The sequence below is a fragment of the Paracoccidioides lutzii genome, assembly GCF_000150705.2.
Source record: "Paracoccidioides lutzii Pb01 unplaced genomic scaffold supercont2.27, whole genome shotgun sequence".
NCBI classification, from domain to species: domain Eukaryota; kingdom Fungi; phylum Ascomycota; class Eurotiomycetes; order Onygenales; family Ajellomycetaceae; genus Paracoccidioides; species Paracoccidioides lutzii.
Genome location: NW_015440973.1, coordinates 90,573 through 107,052, shown reverse-complemented (window position 1 = coordinate 107,052; position 16,480 = coordinate 90,573). Strand labels below are relative to the sequence as shown.

Below are 16,480 nucleotides of genomic sequence, written 5' to 3'. Positions count from 1 at the left end.
CAGGATGATAACAAGACAACAGCGTCAATTCATCTATCTAACTAGGCAGCTGCGACGAGAATACTAAACTGAGGATTAGAATGAAGAATGAACGAGCAGCCGAATATATATAGTGGTTGAGAATCGGATCGGATCAACATGAGCAACTGAATATGGTTGAGGTCGGAACAGGTCAACCTTTAGAGCTTAGCGGGGCGTATCAACCTTAATCCATATACAAGCAGCTGCGCCGTAACAGTTTTTCTCTGCCTAATTTATTAAGTTGTTGAAAAATCTTTATATTTGTCTGTATTTCTACAGCAGCTTTTTTAACAATTATAACTTTATTGGAATTATATCTATTAGATATTTTAAACATCTATTATTTTATTTTTTTAATTTATAAATAGATATTTTTATATTAAAATAAATTTTTTAATATTTTTATATTATTTTTTAAATTATTTTTAAATATTTATCAATTTTTAATAATTTTTTAATAAATTAAATAATTATAATTAATATAAATAATATTATATATATTAAATTTATAAATTAATTAATTAATAATATTAATTATTATTTTATTAAATTTAAAATATTATTATAAAATTTAAATATAAAAACTTTTAATATTTTCTATATTAAATTATTATTAATATTTATTATAATTATTTAATTATTAAAAAATTATAATTAAAAATATTTAAAATATAGTTTTATAATTTAATATATAATTAATTTAAATTAAATTAATATTTAAATTATATATATATTTAATTATATAATTATTAATATAAAATAATTTTTTAGTATTATTTTTATTTTTTATATAATATATTAATAATTAAACTTTTATTTATTGTTAGGGAGCGGATATGAGCTGTCTAAGATAGAATCTCCCTGCGTTGCTAACTGCTATATAACGAAATACTAAGGTTGGTGAGGAAAAGGGGTGTCAGGGTCTGCTTAGATTATAAACAGCCTGCGTGGTCACGTGACATATTGTAAACAATCCACGTGATCATGTGACTGGATCATCCTGGTCCACTGGGTTACATGTGGGGTGCCATCATGTGGTCACATGATGGGGATAAACCTATCCCCCCCCTGGCACTGAGCCTAACATCACCCTCTGATCTAGAAATGAACATGCTCTCATGCTGGTAGATTGTCATCATCTTCATCTTTCAGATAGCTGCCTGTCTCCCATGCTCTTACCCATTCATCTAGGCATTTCAGTGGTCTGGCTTTTATAGAATTAGCTTTGTAGAAATCCTGTATTGTGTATAGTAATCTCTTAAAGTTGTGAGCAAAATGTCATGAAGAATTTTCATCAAATCTTTTTCAGCATATCTGATACTGCAGCTTGCTTCAGCTTATTCAACTGGCCAGTATATGATCTATTTCTCATTCATTCTCATCATCTATTTCAATTGGATCTGGTAGTCTAGCAGTTTAGCCAGATAGAAGATATTTGAAGTTTTTACATAGCTTGTCTGAGAAGAAGATTAAATGAATTTTTATTGTTGCAGAGAGATTCAGTTTGTAGACATTACTCATCTTTTTCAGAATTCTGAAGAGGCTGGCATTCTACTCTGCTAGTTTATAACTTGATCAATTTATTCTGTATGACTTCAATGTCAGATAAATATAATCTTTCATTGCAAAGTCAGACTCTTGATGATGCTTGTCAGTCTGTCTTTTCATCTGTTTCTGTACTGTTCTTATACTTTTGCTTGCTTTATTTCAGATCTCTCTCATTCAGTGAATAAAGCTTCTTGCTGTCTCTCAATTTCTTCTCTTATTCATATTCAATTTTTTCACTAGTAATTGTCAGTTAAATGACATTCATGATTCATATTCATTTGCTATGAGAAAGAAAAAGATCTCTATAAAAGCATTTGAAGTAGCTGTAGAGATGTGATCTATAATGAGCAGTCACTTATCTCAATCATCTTGGTAGTAATTGACATAAAGATCAAGATAAATGACAATATATTGATTTGTCACTTCTGTTTATTCATCAGTTTGTACATGATATGCTGTTAAGAGTTTCAGTTTTATGCTCAGAATCTATATAAATTTATTTCAAAAGCTTGATATGAACTAGAAGTTTCAATCAGAGATAATTGAGTCAAATGCCTTATTGTATGAGTAGTAGAATTGAATAAATAGTCAAACTAGCTCCTGGGCTGTAACTCTCTAAGTGATTGAAATGAAGATCATCTTCTTGCTTAGCTAATATATTATAATCAAAATGATATTATAATATGTTTTACTTTTTGATATATTCATAAAGTTCATTGCAATATACTGTCATATCTGTTCTGATATCAGTAGTGATTTTAATAAGTCAGAAGTTTTATTTTTTGAAATTTTACTGACTCAGTATATATGATAGTTCTGAATATAGTGTAGAACATCTGTCTGCCAGATGACTCATCAATAGTATGATTGCATCAGAATCAAAATCTTTTATTCTTCAAAGTATGCTGTTGAAGCTTAATCATAAATTTTCTACAGTAGCTCAGCTATTAGAGTTTTTTTTTCTCAAATAGACACTACTAGTCTTTCATTGTACTGCAGCACATTATCTTTCATTGTATAGAAGTTATTCTCATTATTGATCTGCTGCTGCAGAGGCTCAATTGAGATGACTATCTTATTTAAAAACATTATGTATTCAGCAATGCTCTCTTTCTCTGAGAAGTTATAAGAGGCTAAACCCCTAGATTCGCTCTGGCTGGCTGACTCAGCCTAGCCATCGTTTGCATGTGCGCACGTGATCATGCTACGCGAGCTTGCTTAAGCTTGTGTTCTCATCTCATTTTTTTCTTCCCTTTCCCAAGCAATTCGTTCTTGTTATATAGGAGGACTAGTCTCTAGTTCTTAGAGCTTAATCCTCTACATTACAAATTGCTACACTCCTTTCATTGATAGGTCACTGAAAGTCTTAATTCTGTATCATGAAGCTCAGTAAATATGCTGACATATAACAGGCTATTGAGAGTCTTAAATCCTGCATCACAAAGTTCAGTGATAGTACTGATATATGAATAGACTGATGACAGACTTGTACAATGAATACACAAATGGATCAATATGAAGCAATGAGCAGGGACGCTCTCAGCAGCTTTGAACAACAATGAATAGCTTTTCTTCAATAGCAGGAACAGGTTCAGTGTGAGAACAGAGATTTAATAGCAGCTCAGCAAGCTGAAATAGCTAATCTATGACAAGCTTTGAACACTTCAACATCAATCCTCTTTCAGTTGAACTTGCAATCACTCATTGCAGTCAGAAGATCAAAGATCAAGCTATCAGACTGTGAGAAGTATAATGATTTTAATCTGAAGCACTACTCTCAGTGAGAGCTAAAGCTTCAATCAAAACTTAAGATCAATGGAAAAGCTTTAGGTAACAATGAGGAATGTGCTTGGTATGTGTACTCAAGACTGAAAGGAATGACAGCAGCTCAAGTTTACCTCTAAGTTGAGAATAATAAGAACAAGATCAACTTCATGATAGAGAGCTTACTGAAGCAGATACACATACTCTTTAGTGATTCTGCATGATAGGAAAAGACTATGCAAAAGCTCAACAATCTATAATAGAGTAGAAGAGCTCTCTTTGACTTTCTGTCTGAATTTAATCAGCTACTGCTGGAAACTGATGATCACAGATGAGATGATTGTGTTAAAAAGAGATATTTGAAATCTACTCTAAGCATGGAGCTGAGGGAAGACATGATGAGTGTAAGAGAACTGTCTCTCTATGAGAATTACTGCAAGGAGCTTAGATTAATTGATCATCAATTCTCTGAGCTTAAGACTTTAAGACAGTGATCTAAATATTGTGAGAGCAGATCTTCTTCAGATCATACAATGTCTAATTCACACTCTCTACTTTGTCATGCTATTCTTGACTGATGAAATCAGTTTCAAGCTTCTGCTGATGATCTGATGAATCTCTCTCCTGATGCTGTGACCTCAAGCACCTGCCACATCAAATTGATAAATCAGACAGAGATTAATCAACAAAGAGAGCAAGACCTGTGCCTGAGATGCAGAGCTGAAGATCATATGATTAAGAGTTGTCTGTTCAAACCTCTCAGATACTCTGCCACTCTTATGATAGCTAAGATGATCCTCAAGCCAGTACTGAATGACAATGATATGGATATGAGTGAGAATTCAGGAAAAGAGTAGCTTCAACTAAAAGACACTGAAAGAAGCAAAATAAGAAGCTTATGAGAAAGCAATGAAGAAGATTTAAATCTAAGATGATATTTAAACCATTCACTGTTGATACTCTAGTAGATAATGCTTTTTCAACTAGAGCAATGATAGACAGTGAATGTAATGTCTATGATCTTATTTCTCAATTCTATATTAACAAGCATAAGCTCTCATGCATTGAAATTCCCCTTGTTAAAATGACTGACTTTGAAGACTCCATGGGACTCTCCATGAGCATAGTGACTAGCATTCAAATTGATATAGATGATCATGTAACTGAACAGACCTTTCTCTACATGGTGAATGAGTTACATAGTCATAATATATATATAAGTGACCTCTGACTGGCCCAGCAAAAGGCAACTGTGATCTCTCATCAAAGAATTATGAGATTTGAAGAGAGTGGCATAGAGGTAGAGCCTAGTTCAAATGCAAAAGCTGATGTGATTTCCATCTCTGCTATAAGCTTCTCTAGACTTGTGAGCACTTGAGAGAAGTGAAACATCAAGATCTTCACTGTCAGTTTGACTGACATTCAAAAGACTCTAGAAGTGAAATCAAAGATTGACCCTAGAGAAAAGCTGTCTGAACATTATCATGAGTTTTTGAACATATTTGATAAGAAAGCTGCTGACACTCTACCTCCACTTCATGACTCAGATAGAGATCATGAGATTGAACTGATTAAAAAGACTGATGATAGTGTGGAACAACCCCCTTGAGGCTCATTATATAATATGTCTTGAGAGAAACTACTGGTTTTGTGAAAGACTCTTACAGATTATCTAGATAAGAGTTTTATTATAGTGAGCAACTCCTCTGCAGCCACCTCTGTACTATTTGTGAAGAAGTCTGAAGGTGAGCTAAGATTCTGTATAGACTATCAAGCTCTTAACAAAATCATCTGAAAGGATTGATATTCTCTATCATTAATCAGTGAAACTCTACAGTGAATTAAACAGACTAAATGATTCACTAAGCTGAACATTATTGCAGCTTTTCACAAGATTTGAATCACAGAAGGTGATGAGTGAATGACAGTCTTTAGAATCAGATACAGACTATTTGAGTGACTGATTACACTCTTTGATTTGGCCAATGCTCTGAGTACATTTTAAAAATATATCAACTGAGCATTACATGGATATCTGAATGACTTCTGCTTAGTCTATTTAGATGACATCTTGATATTTTCCTCAAGAAGCTTATGGGAGCATCATGAGCATGTACAAAAGATGCTTATATGTCTATAGAAAGCAGGTCTGCAGGCAGACATCAGAAAAAGTGAGTTCAAGATGAACAGCACAAAATATCTTGAATTCATCATTGAAGTGAGCAAGGGTATATGAATGGATTCAGAGAAGATTAAAGCTGTTTTAGAATGAGCAACACCTACTACTCTTAAAGATATACAAGGATTTTTAGGCTTTGCTAATTTCTATAGATAATTTATCAGGGATTTCTCAAAGATCATGACCTCACTGACAATTTTTACACATAAGAATGTTTCTTTTTTGTAGATGAGCAAGGCTGAGAAAGCTTTTAAGTATCTAAAATCAATGTTTATCTCTGCTCTAATCCTGCTTTAATTTGACTCTGATCATGAGACTATATTGAAAACAGACTTCTCAAATTATGTCTCAGAAGAAGTGCTGCTACAATATGATGAGCAGAGTATTCTACACTCATGTGCCTTCTTCTCTCACAAGCATTCACCTGTGGAATACAACTATGAGATTCATGATAAGAAGTTATTAGTAATAATTGACTGTTTAAAGAAATGAGACACTGAGCTACAAAGTGTAAAGGAATTCAAGATTCTCACAGATTATAAGAATCTAGAATACTTCATGATTACACACAGACTAAATAAAAGACAGCTACATTGAATGAATATTCTCTATCAATTCAACTTCAGAATTGATCACTGACCAGGAAAGTTAAACACTGAATTAGATACTCTATCACAAAGAGAGCAGAACATGCCACAGAGCACTGATGATGAGAGAATCAAGCAGAGGCAAGCTCAACTACTTAAGTTTAATGTACTGGCACCTGAAATGAAATCAATAGTGACTGCTGCCAGTGTGAAACCTAAGATGTCTCTTCAAGCTCAGTGAAATGAGGTCTGCAAAAATGACAAGATCCTGCAGTGTCTGAAGCAAACTCTTCATGAGAGAAGATTCAGATTTTCTTTTAAACTCAGCATTAAGATCTCTATCTCTGAGTGCTCTTTAAATGAGAACAGAGAACTTCTCTTTTAAGATCATAAGTGAGTGCCAGACTTCAAACCTCTTTGAACTAGATTAGTACATGAGGCTTATGACTCATCTCTTACCAGTTATCCCAGGTGAGAGCAAATGGCAGGAGTTCTAATATATGAGTTCTACTGGTCAGGCTATGCCATCAATGTGAGAAGAATGATTAGGAACTGTCATCTTTGCAGATCAAACATCACATGGAGAGATTGACATCAGGGACTGCTTAAGCCTCTTCTCATTTCTGAACATATATGGCAGAAGCTTTCTATGAACTTTATTGTGAACTTACTGAGCTCTAAAGAATATATGAACATCATAATTATAATGAACAGACTGACTAAGAAGATTATATTAAAAGCAGTTAAGAAAACTGATACAAAGACAGTGACTAGAGTATTTCTTCACAACATCATCCCTCAACATGGTATTCCTAAGGTGATAGTGTCAGATTGAGAGTTGACTTTCATAAGCATGTTTTGAACTTGAGTGTGTGAGAAATTAGACATTAAGAGATAACTCTTCACAGTCTATCACTCAGAAACTGACAGAGCTACAGAGTGAATGAATCAGACTCTGAAAATCTATCTACACAAGTACATTAGCTTTCAACAGAATGACTGGTGTGAATGACTCTCTCTAGCAGAGCTGATTATTAATAATAGAGATGCTGTCTCAACAGACATGAATCTGTTCCTTTTAACACATCTTTTTCATATCTTCTTCATTGATATAGCTGATGCACTCCTCATTGAAATATCACATAATCCCATTGAGTTTGCAGATGATTATATGAGAAAGACTTATGAAGTGTTGAAGTGAACTCAAGTAAAAATGACAGATACTCAGCAATCTCAAGAGAACTATATGAATAGATGAAGAGACTCAGCTCCAAGCTTTCAACCCAGAGATAAGATCTGATTGAGCTTAGAAAACATAAGAACTAATCATCTATGCAAGAATCTGAACATGAAATATAATCAATATACTGTGCTAGAAAAGATAGAATCTCATACTTATCAACTGAATATCTCATCTGACATTCATAATATCTTTAATGTAAAGCTTCTACATGCAGCAGCAACAGATTTCTTGCCTAGTCAGAGGCAAACTGACTGATAGCCACTCACTATAGAGACCTCAGAAGGACCTGAGTTTGAGATTAAGGAAATTTGAAGTGAATGAACCTACCAGAGGAAAAAGTAATACCTTGTTAAATGAGTACATTAGGCTGAGCCTACATGGAATAACACAAGTCTCTTACAAGAAGTGAAGGCTTTGAACACTTGAGAGGCCTCTCAGCAGGCAAAATTAGATGTAAAGAGGACTTTAAATAGTCATAAAGGCCTGCAATAAAGAGGGAGAAGAGGGGTATTATAAGAGGCTGAACTATTAGATTCACTCTGACTGGCTGACTCAGCCTAGTCATTGTTTGCATGTGCGCATATGATCATGCTATGTGAGCTTGCTTAAGCTTATGTTCTTATCTTATTCTTTTCTTCCCTTTTTCAAGCAATTCATCCTTGTTATATAGAAGGACTAGCCTCTAGTTTTTACAGCTTAACTCTCTATAGAAGTTAATGCTAGCAATATTTATAGAAGAAGTGATCTGAGAATCAAAAGTCTTTAATTTTAGAAAAATCTGCATATGATTATTCTGTTATCTTCTAATCTGCTCAGACTTGCTCAGTGTGTCTATCAGCAAATTAGCCTTATTTGATCAATACTTAATCTCAAAGTAGAAATGAGAAAGAAACTCTGCTCAGCAGACTTGATGTATATTTAGCTTCTTGATAATCATAAAGTATTTCAATACACAATGATCAGTGAAAATCTTAAATCATTTCTCTCACTGTAGTCTCTCAAGCTCTGCTCATCATTCTTATAAGACTCAGATCACTGTCAGTATTTTCTTATCATGAATCTCATAATTAAGCTTTGCATCATTCATTGACTTTGAATAGAAGACTACTGAATATCAAAGATCATTTTCAAATCTTTAACTTAGTATCTCAGTCATCACTTTATCAAAGATATCAGTTTCATTATAAATCTCTCACTCAGAGTCATAGTAATGCAGTGTTGGAGTCTTCATCAGCTATCTCTTCAGTTTTTCAAAGACTGACTTGCATTCTGATGTTCACTCAAATGAGATAGTCTCCTTTGTCAACTGATACAGTGATTTTACAATTCAGCTGTAGTTTCTTATAAATTATTGATAAAAATTACTAAATTCTAGAAATGACTGAACTTCTTTAACTGTGGTAAAGACCTGTCATCTCACAATAACAGCTGTCTTCTCTGAGTCTGCCTTAATTTCTTCTATACTGATGATAAACTCTAGATATTTCATTTTCTGAACTGTGAATTTATATTTCTAAATGCTGGCTTGCAAATCTACTCTCTTTAGTCAGTTTAGCATTGAGTTTACCTGCTACTTATGCTCCTTCAGATTCTTGCTATAGATTAACAGATCATCTATAAATGCTATCATAAACTTATTCAGATAGTCAAAGAAGATATTGTTAACAAATCATTGAAAGCAAATAGAGATATTTGTAAAATCAAAGAGAATTACTCAATATTTATAGATTCCATAACAGATTCTAAAGATGATTAGATTCTCAGACTCAGAGCTCATCTGAATGCAATAGAACCTCTGTTGAATGTTTAGCTTTGTAAAGTATTTTGCTCTGTTGAGTTGATTCATCAGCTCATCTATTAGAAATAGAAAGTACTGATTTCATTTGATTATAGCATTCAGTTTGTAAAAGTCAACACAAAATCATAGCTTCTTCTCACTATGAATAATCAGAATTGAGAAGGTGTAGAGAACTGAACTTGATATGATGAAGTTCTTTACTAGATTGACTTTATGATAGATCTTCACTGCCTCTAGCTCTTCTAGATTCATCTTATATAGAGACACATGTTCAATGCTCTGAATAAAATCAATATCAGACTAAAGCTCTATTTTAAAATCAATATTCTTTTGTAGAAAGGGTAATTTGTCTGATACTTTTTTTGAGAAACAGTTCTCTTGATCTTTTAATCATTCTGATAAGTTGCTAATCAGCTTTTCATCAGACTCATTCTCAGCTCTCACTAAACTCTGCTTCTTCTCAAGCTATCTATTAATTTCATATAGACTGGTTATGAAGACTGTTGAGTACTTGTTCTTCATATAATTATAAAAAAAAGTAGCTCTGATGAAGTTCATATTTATCATTTGTGATGCTGTCTTCTCTCAGATCAGTTTCTGCCTTATCTTGAGCATTTTGACTGAGATAATTCCTTTTGATTCACAGAGCTGAGCTTGATGCTCCTGTTTGATCTCCTCATTCAGTTTGATTTTTTCTTCATTTCATATCTGCCTGGTGCTCAGGCTTAAAGTCTGGATGTTTTAATATTGATCAAGATATTATCTTTAACATTAACTCTGCTACCTGTTTAAAGATGAATCATTCACTTGATCAAATCAGATCTTGGTTTTTAATATCAAGTTATATATTCTATACTGTCAATCGCTTCTGTTCCAGTATGACAAAGTACTAGTCTAGATTTGTTATTAGCAGAAGAACATTCTGAAATCTCCAGTCATTTACTCAAAAATTTAAAGTCAATATGCAGTCTATCACTCTATCAGAGGCATCATTATATCCCTTCATATGGCATTTAAATGAGAGTTCTTGAAACTTCTTATTGAAGAATCTTGTCAACTCTATGACATATCATATATTAATAAAATTTACATCATTTGCTTCAGTATCAGCAAGAGATTTTATAGAAGTAGTAATCTCATTATAGACTAACTTAATTAGCACATTAAAGCTTTTTCTCTCAATCAAGTCCTTTATTTCAAATCTTTTACAGACTATTGAACTATTTGAGATGAAATCTTCTCTCAGACTTACTTTTTTTTCAAATCTGCTGAAGACTCAGAGACATTATTTTCTGTAAGCTCAGTAATCATCTGTTAAGACTTCTACTTCACAGAGCAGTTTTTTGCAATATCATCTTTCTCCTTGCAGTAGTAGCACTGAATGTTTGAATGAATATCTAAGACTTTATTAATAATAATGAGGGACTTTGTAGTAGAGATTCTGAAGAAAGTCTGACTATTGAAGATCTGTAAGATGTTCTGCTTGAAGATATTATATTCATTTTCTCACAAGCTCTTTGATCTCTAAGTGACATTGATTGTCTGAAGAGTATGAGCTGCTTAAGCACAGATTTTCTGAAACTCAGAGTATATATTAATGATTGTATTGACTACTGCTATTATTCTCTAAAGATTAAAGAATAGTTTGTCATTGAAGTCTGTCTTATAGTCTTTCTTGACAATCTTGATCTCATCTGTCAAATGTAAAAATTTTGTGATAAATTCATGATAGTTGTTCTCATTGCACATAATCAGCTTGTGATAATCACTTTGGACATTTTGCAGCTTGTTAGTATTCTCATATATTGACTTGAGATGCTCAAATATCTCTTCTACAGTTTGATATTGCTCAGAGTAGTTCTCTTTCATACAAGATGCAATATGATGTGCTGTGTTCTCATCAGTTCAGTTTTCAATGTATATAATTCTCATGTACTTAGTGAAGTAGTGGTCAGCATTTTCTCAGAGCTTGTTCTTCCATCTGAAAGAGCCAGTGTTCAAATTTTAATTTCTTATCATTAGTGAAATGTTTCAGATCATCAATGTTAACAGATCTTCTGAAAGTATCAGAGAGAATGACATCTCAACTTGCTGCTTGATTGCTGACTGTCATGTGAATCAGAGTGTGATTAAATTCATCATGTTCAGTAATTAGCTCATTAATCTAACTCTGCTTGACAGCAGTTTGATTAGTAGTATTATTCCATTTCATTCTCAGACATGTGATTGTATTTCTCAATATCTTTTTATTATCAAAGATGTTATCAAAGATCATTATCAACTTATTATAAACACTGTCACTGTCTGAGTGAACTGCCTCTTTGAATTTCTCAATTGAGATGTGTAATTGATCAGTTGATCTTGTTAAAAAATATCATCAGTTCTTTTGACCTTTTTCAAGGAGTTAAGAGTCTGCAGTAATCATCTGATATCAGATTGTGCTGTTCTCTTCAACAGCTGATCTGACATATTGTCAGATTCTCAATGAGCAGGTTTTAATTCAACTAAGACACTCAAATTTTTTACTGAAACCTGAGTGAAAGATAGAAGGAAATTTTAATATTATGTTAAAAAGTAAATGTAAGCTGTCTAAGATAGAATCTCTCTATATTGCTAACTGCTATATAATAAAATATTAAGATTGATGAGAAAAAAAGATGTCAGAGTCTACTCAGATTATAAACAGTCTGCATGATCACATGACATATTGTAAATAATTCACATGATCACATGATCAAATCATCCTGGTCCACTGGGTTACATGTGAAGTGCCATCATGTGATCACATGATAGGGATAAACCTAGCCCACTTCTGGCGTTAAGTTTAACATTTATTAACTTTTATTATTAAATTATATTATAAAAAATTTATATAATAATAATAATTATATTTAATATTATTAAAATAATATATATATTTATATATAAAATTAATAAATTTTAAATTAATAATATTAATAATTTTTTAAAATAAAATATATTTTAATATATTTATAAAATTAATAAATATTTTATTTAATAATAAAGTTTAAAATTTAATATATTTAAATATATAAAAAATTTTTAAAATTAAAAGTTATAATTTAAAAATATAATTAATAAAATTTTAAATAAATAAATATATATATTAATATTAATATTAATATTTAAATTTATTATAAAATAAATTTTAAAGTTTATTATAAAATAATAAAAAATATTATTATTTATTATTATATAAATATTTAATAAATTATTTATTTTTTTAAATTTTTTCTATATTTTAAAATAAAAATATTTTAAATTTAATTTAAATTATATAAAATTATATATATTAATTAAAAATTAATATTTTATAATTCAATTAATTATATTTTTTTAAAAAATATTAAATATTTTTATATAATTAATAATAATATAAAAAGTTTTATTTATCATATTAAATATAATTATAATAAAAAATAAAATAAATAAATTTTAGTTAAATTATTATTAAATTAAATAAAAATTAATATAGTATTTAATATATATAATAATTTTTTAATAATTTAAATTTTTATTTAATATATTAATATTAATAATAATTAATTATTTTATTTTATAATTTTTAAAAATTAATTTATAAAACTAATACTATTATAATATTTTTTATTTATTTAATTTAGTATTTTAATTTAATTTAATAAAAAATTAATAATAAAATAATTAATATTAATATTTATCTTTACTTTTAACTTTCAGATAAAATATATGAGTATTATTTTTATATTTATTTAAAATAATTTTTTTATTTTTTAAAAAACTTATTAAATAAAAAAAATATAAATATTTTAAATATTTTAAAATATAATTTATTTAATTGATAATATAATTTAATTATTTATATAAATTATTATTGTATTAATTTTAAAAAAAATAATATTATCAATTAAAAAAATATTAATATTAGTAAAAATTTTATAAAAGTTAATATATAAAAAAATTTTCTATAAATATTATAATCTTATATATAAATTAAAAATATTCTAATTTTATTTTTAAAGTAAAAGTAATTTAATTTTATTTTTAAAATAAAAACTTTTAATATTATTCTTAAAATAAAAACTATTTAATCTTATCTTTAAAATAAAATTTTCTAATTTTATTTTTAAAATAAAAACTTTTAGATCTTATATACTAAATAAAGATAATTAAATTTTAAAATATTAAATCAAAACTTTTGAATTTTATAAAATATAAAAAAGTAAATTTATAATATAATAAATATATTATTAAATATAATATTAATAATTTTTTATAAAGTAAAAAAATAAATTTATTAAAAAAATTTATAAAAATAAATATAAATTTTATAAAAATTAATAAAAATATTTAAAATAGATTTAATTTTAATATATTTTAAAATATATTTAAAATATAAATTAATTTTTTAAATTTTTAAGAAAAAATATAAAATATTTAATAATAAATTATTTATAATTTAAAAAATATTTATATTAGTCTATAAACTTATTTATATAAAATTTATTATTAAAAAATATATATTTTAATAGTTAATTAATTATTAAAAATTTTAAAAATTAAAAAATATAAATTAAATTTATTTATTTTAAATATTAATATATATAAATATTTTAAGAATAAAAATAGATTTAATAGTAAAAATAATATTAAATAAAATTTTTTTATAATAAAATTAAAACTTTAATATAATTATTTTAAATATAACTATTTTAATTTTTATTTAAAAAAATTTTATAATAAATTATTTATATTAAAATAATATTATAATTATTAAAAAAATTATTTTATTTTATATTATTTTATTATTAATATTTTTATTATTAATAATTTATAAATTTTTTATTTAATTTTTTTTAAAAATAAAAATATATTTTTAAAATTTTAAATTTATATATATTTTATTTATTATTTAATAATTATAATAATAAAAATAATATATTTTTTATATTTATTAAAATATTAATATTAATTTTTTAATTATAATTAATTATTATTTTAACTATTAATAATTTATATTTAAATTTTATTTTTATTAAGGTTAAAAATATTATATAATAAAATTTCATATTTTTCAAAAATATTTGTATAAACATTTATATATAATTACAAAATTCTCATATAGTATTTGTTGATATTTATATCTGCAAAAGAACTTAAATTTTAATTTCTCAAAGCGGTTGACAAAATGTCATATTCAATTCTAATGAACAGTATAAGTCAAATTCTCACTGACAAGAAGAAGATTTGTCATTTCTCATATAGATTCAACTCAAAATGACTGTTCTCATTCATTTATTCATTTATAGCTAGAATTCATTGAACAAGAGATTCTTCCTTTGTAAGACTAAGCTTTCAATTTTTTATCGAGTGACGCGTAACATTCAACCATTTACGCGATGAAAGAGAGTTATATAAGAGACATCATACAGCTTTTCTGCAGCTTTATATTTGACCTTGAACTAAAGTGCTTGAATGGGCAAAAAGAATCCTTCCTTCTAGATTAGAAGCTTGATTTCTTTGTGAGGTCGATTTTATGAATGAGCAAAAATTCTCATCATACAAAATATTAATGGGTGTGGAGTCAATTATTAATTTCAAAATTTGTTATGTGCTGTTTCGCTCACTTGTGGATTACGTTTGCTCCATCTAACTACGCAGAAGACACTAAAAATACCAAGAGGGCCCAGAAATGATCAACTAGCTGAGCCGTTGCCGGAAGACGACAACCGGACGTGCCCCATTCTCCGAATGAGACATGTCTCTTACTTGCGGAGAAGCGGGATCGTAAGGGAAAATGAAGAGCATGAGGAAGAAAAGAAAAATTCAACCAGCCATTGCTCAGCCATGCCCGGTCCTGAGGAGTCCACTAATCTGTCCGGTTTTATTTTGGGTCCTTCATTCCCCCTTTGTGAGTAGTGAAATATCATGAAAAACTCTCTAAGATATAAATCATATGAAGGAGATGTCCTTTATACTAATAATAAGTTTCTCCTTTATATATGTAGTTAATTAGCTGTAACCTCACACGTTGAAATTCTCCGAGACTCCATTGGTAATAAATCTCCAAGTGGTAAAAAAAGAAAAACCTATACCGTTCCGCCTGTGGAACCTCCCCCCTGAATACTTACGTAGGTGATGATGTATGTCCAACCGCCATTTGATGCTTCCTTCTTATCCGACTGATAGAGGAACAATCCTCTATCGCAAGAGATATAATCATTGAAGTCTCTAACAAAAAAAAAAAAAAGGTATAGAACTGAAAACCAATGTATAAAATAATAGAAAAGGAGTCAAATTTTGCAGTATATTTAATAATACAAAATCTCATCAACTATTTCATAATTAAACAAACCTCTTTTCATGCTAAAAGAACAATACAAAATAATTTTCATCAGAGGTTCTTTTCTCTTTTCTTCTTCATTTCTCTTTCTCCATCTTTCTGCTCTGCATAGTTAGGCAAATTTTCAGGGGAAAATAGCTCAAGTGAGAAGTGAAAGGGGAGGGGGAAAGGTTAAAAGTACACTACCTACAAGCAGAACTTTTTCTCTCCAAAATTCCTTTCTGACACTTGTAGTATTCACTTGCACCTCACTGTGTCTCTTCATTCCTCTCTGCTGCTCTCATTCTGTAGCACTCTCACAGCACACCTCAAGCTATAATCAGAACTAGAGAACTTGACTGGCAATTTCGACGCACGAGCCGCAAGGTGCACACGCCGCAGCTGGAGTATAATACTCGTCATCCAATATGTCAAATATGTCAAAATGCTTTCGCCATCTTAGGTGTCCGGGTTGAGTATATGGAGCAGCGACATTAACGGGTGATAAGAAACTGCGAAAGAAAATAAATTATAAAATAAAAGCGAAGAAAAAATACAAAAACTTACAAAAACTCTGAAAATGATCGGTATATTGCAGAAAGCAGTAAGTTGAAAATTATGCCAGAATATTAAAAATTAAAGCAGAGGAGGGTATTGTGTTTCTCATCTGACTTCAAGCCTGAAGGGAAAGGTTTAGTTACTCGCTCACTCTTCTTCATTTGCCTTTTAGGAAGTGGGCTCACAGCTTGTTAGTTGATAGAAAAGTACCATCACCAAGGCAGAAGAGTATGCACAAACAACTTTTCTTTTCTGCAAAGAGGATATCTTGCTTTTGCTTGAGGTACCTTGAGATATGTTTTGATGTACTTTGTGAGAGAGCAAGGGAAATTGAAAAATGAAACTGTGAAGCAAAATTTTCATAGACACTTATAGTGATCACATTACACATATCACATCACACATATCACATCACACATTCACATCATTTCTTCTATTTCAGCTCTGGGTTTTTTTTTTT

General features: G+C 29.2%; 1 protein-coding gene across 1 annotated transcript; it reads left to right on the top strand.

The window, feature by feature from the left end:
* Positions 1 to 6,580: 6,580 nt before the first annotated feature.
* Positions 6,581 to 15,960, top strand: PAAG_12452 (hypothetical protein; the record flags this gene model as incomplete). Its single annotated transcript, XM_015847936.1, has 2 exons — positions 6,581 to 6,631; positions 15,775 to 15,960. The coding sequence occupies 2 exons, from the start codon at positions 6,581 to 6,583 to the stop codon at positions 15,958 to 15,960; spliced, it is 237 nt and encodes a 78-aa protein (XP_015702438.1).
* Positions 15,961 to 16,480: the final 520 nt, after the last annotated feature.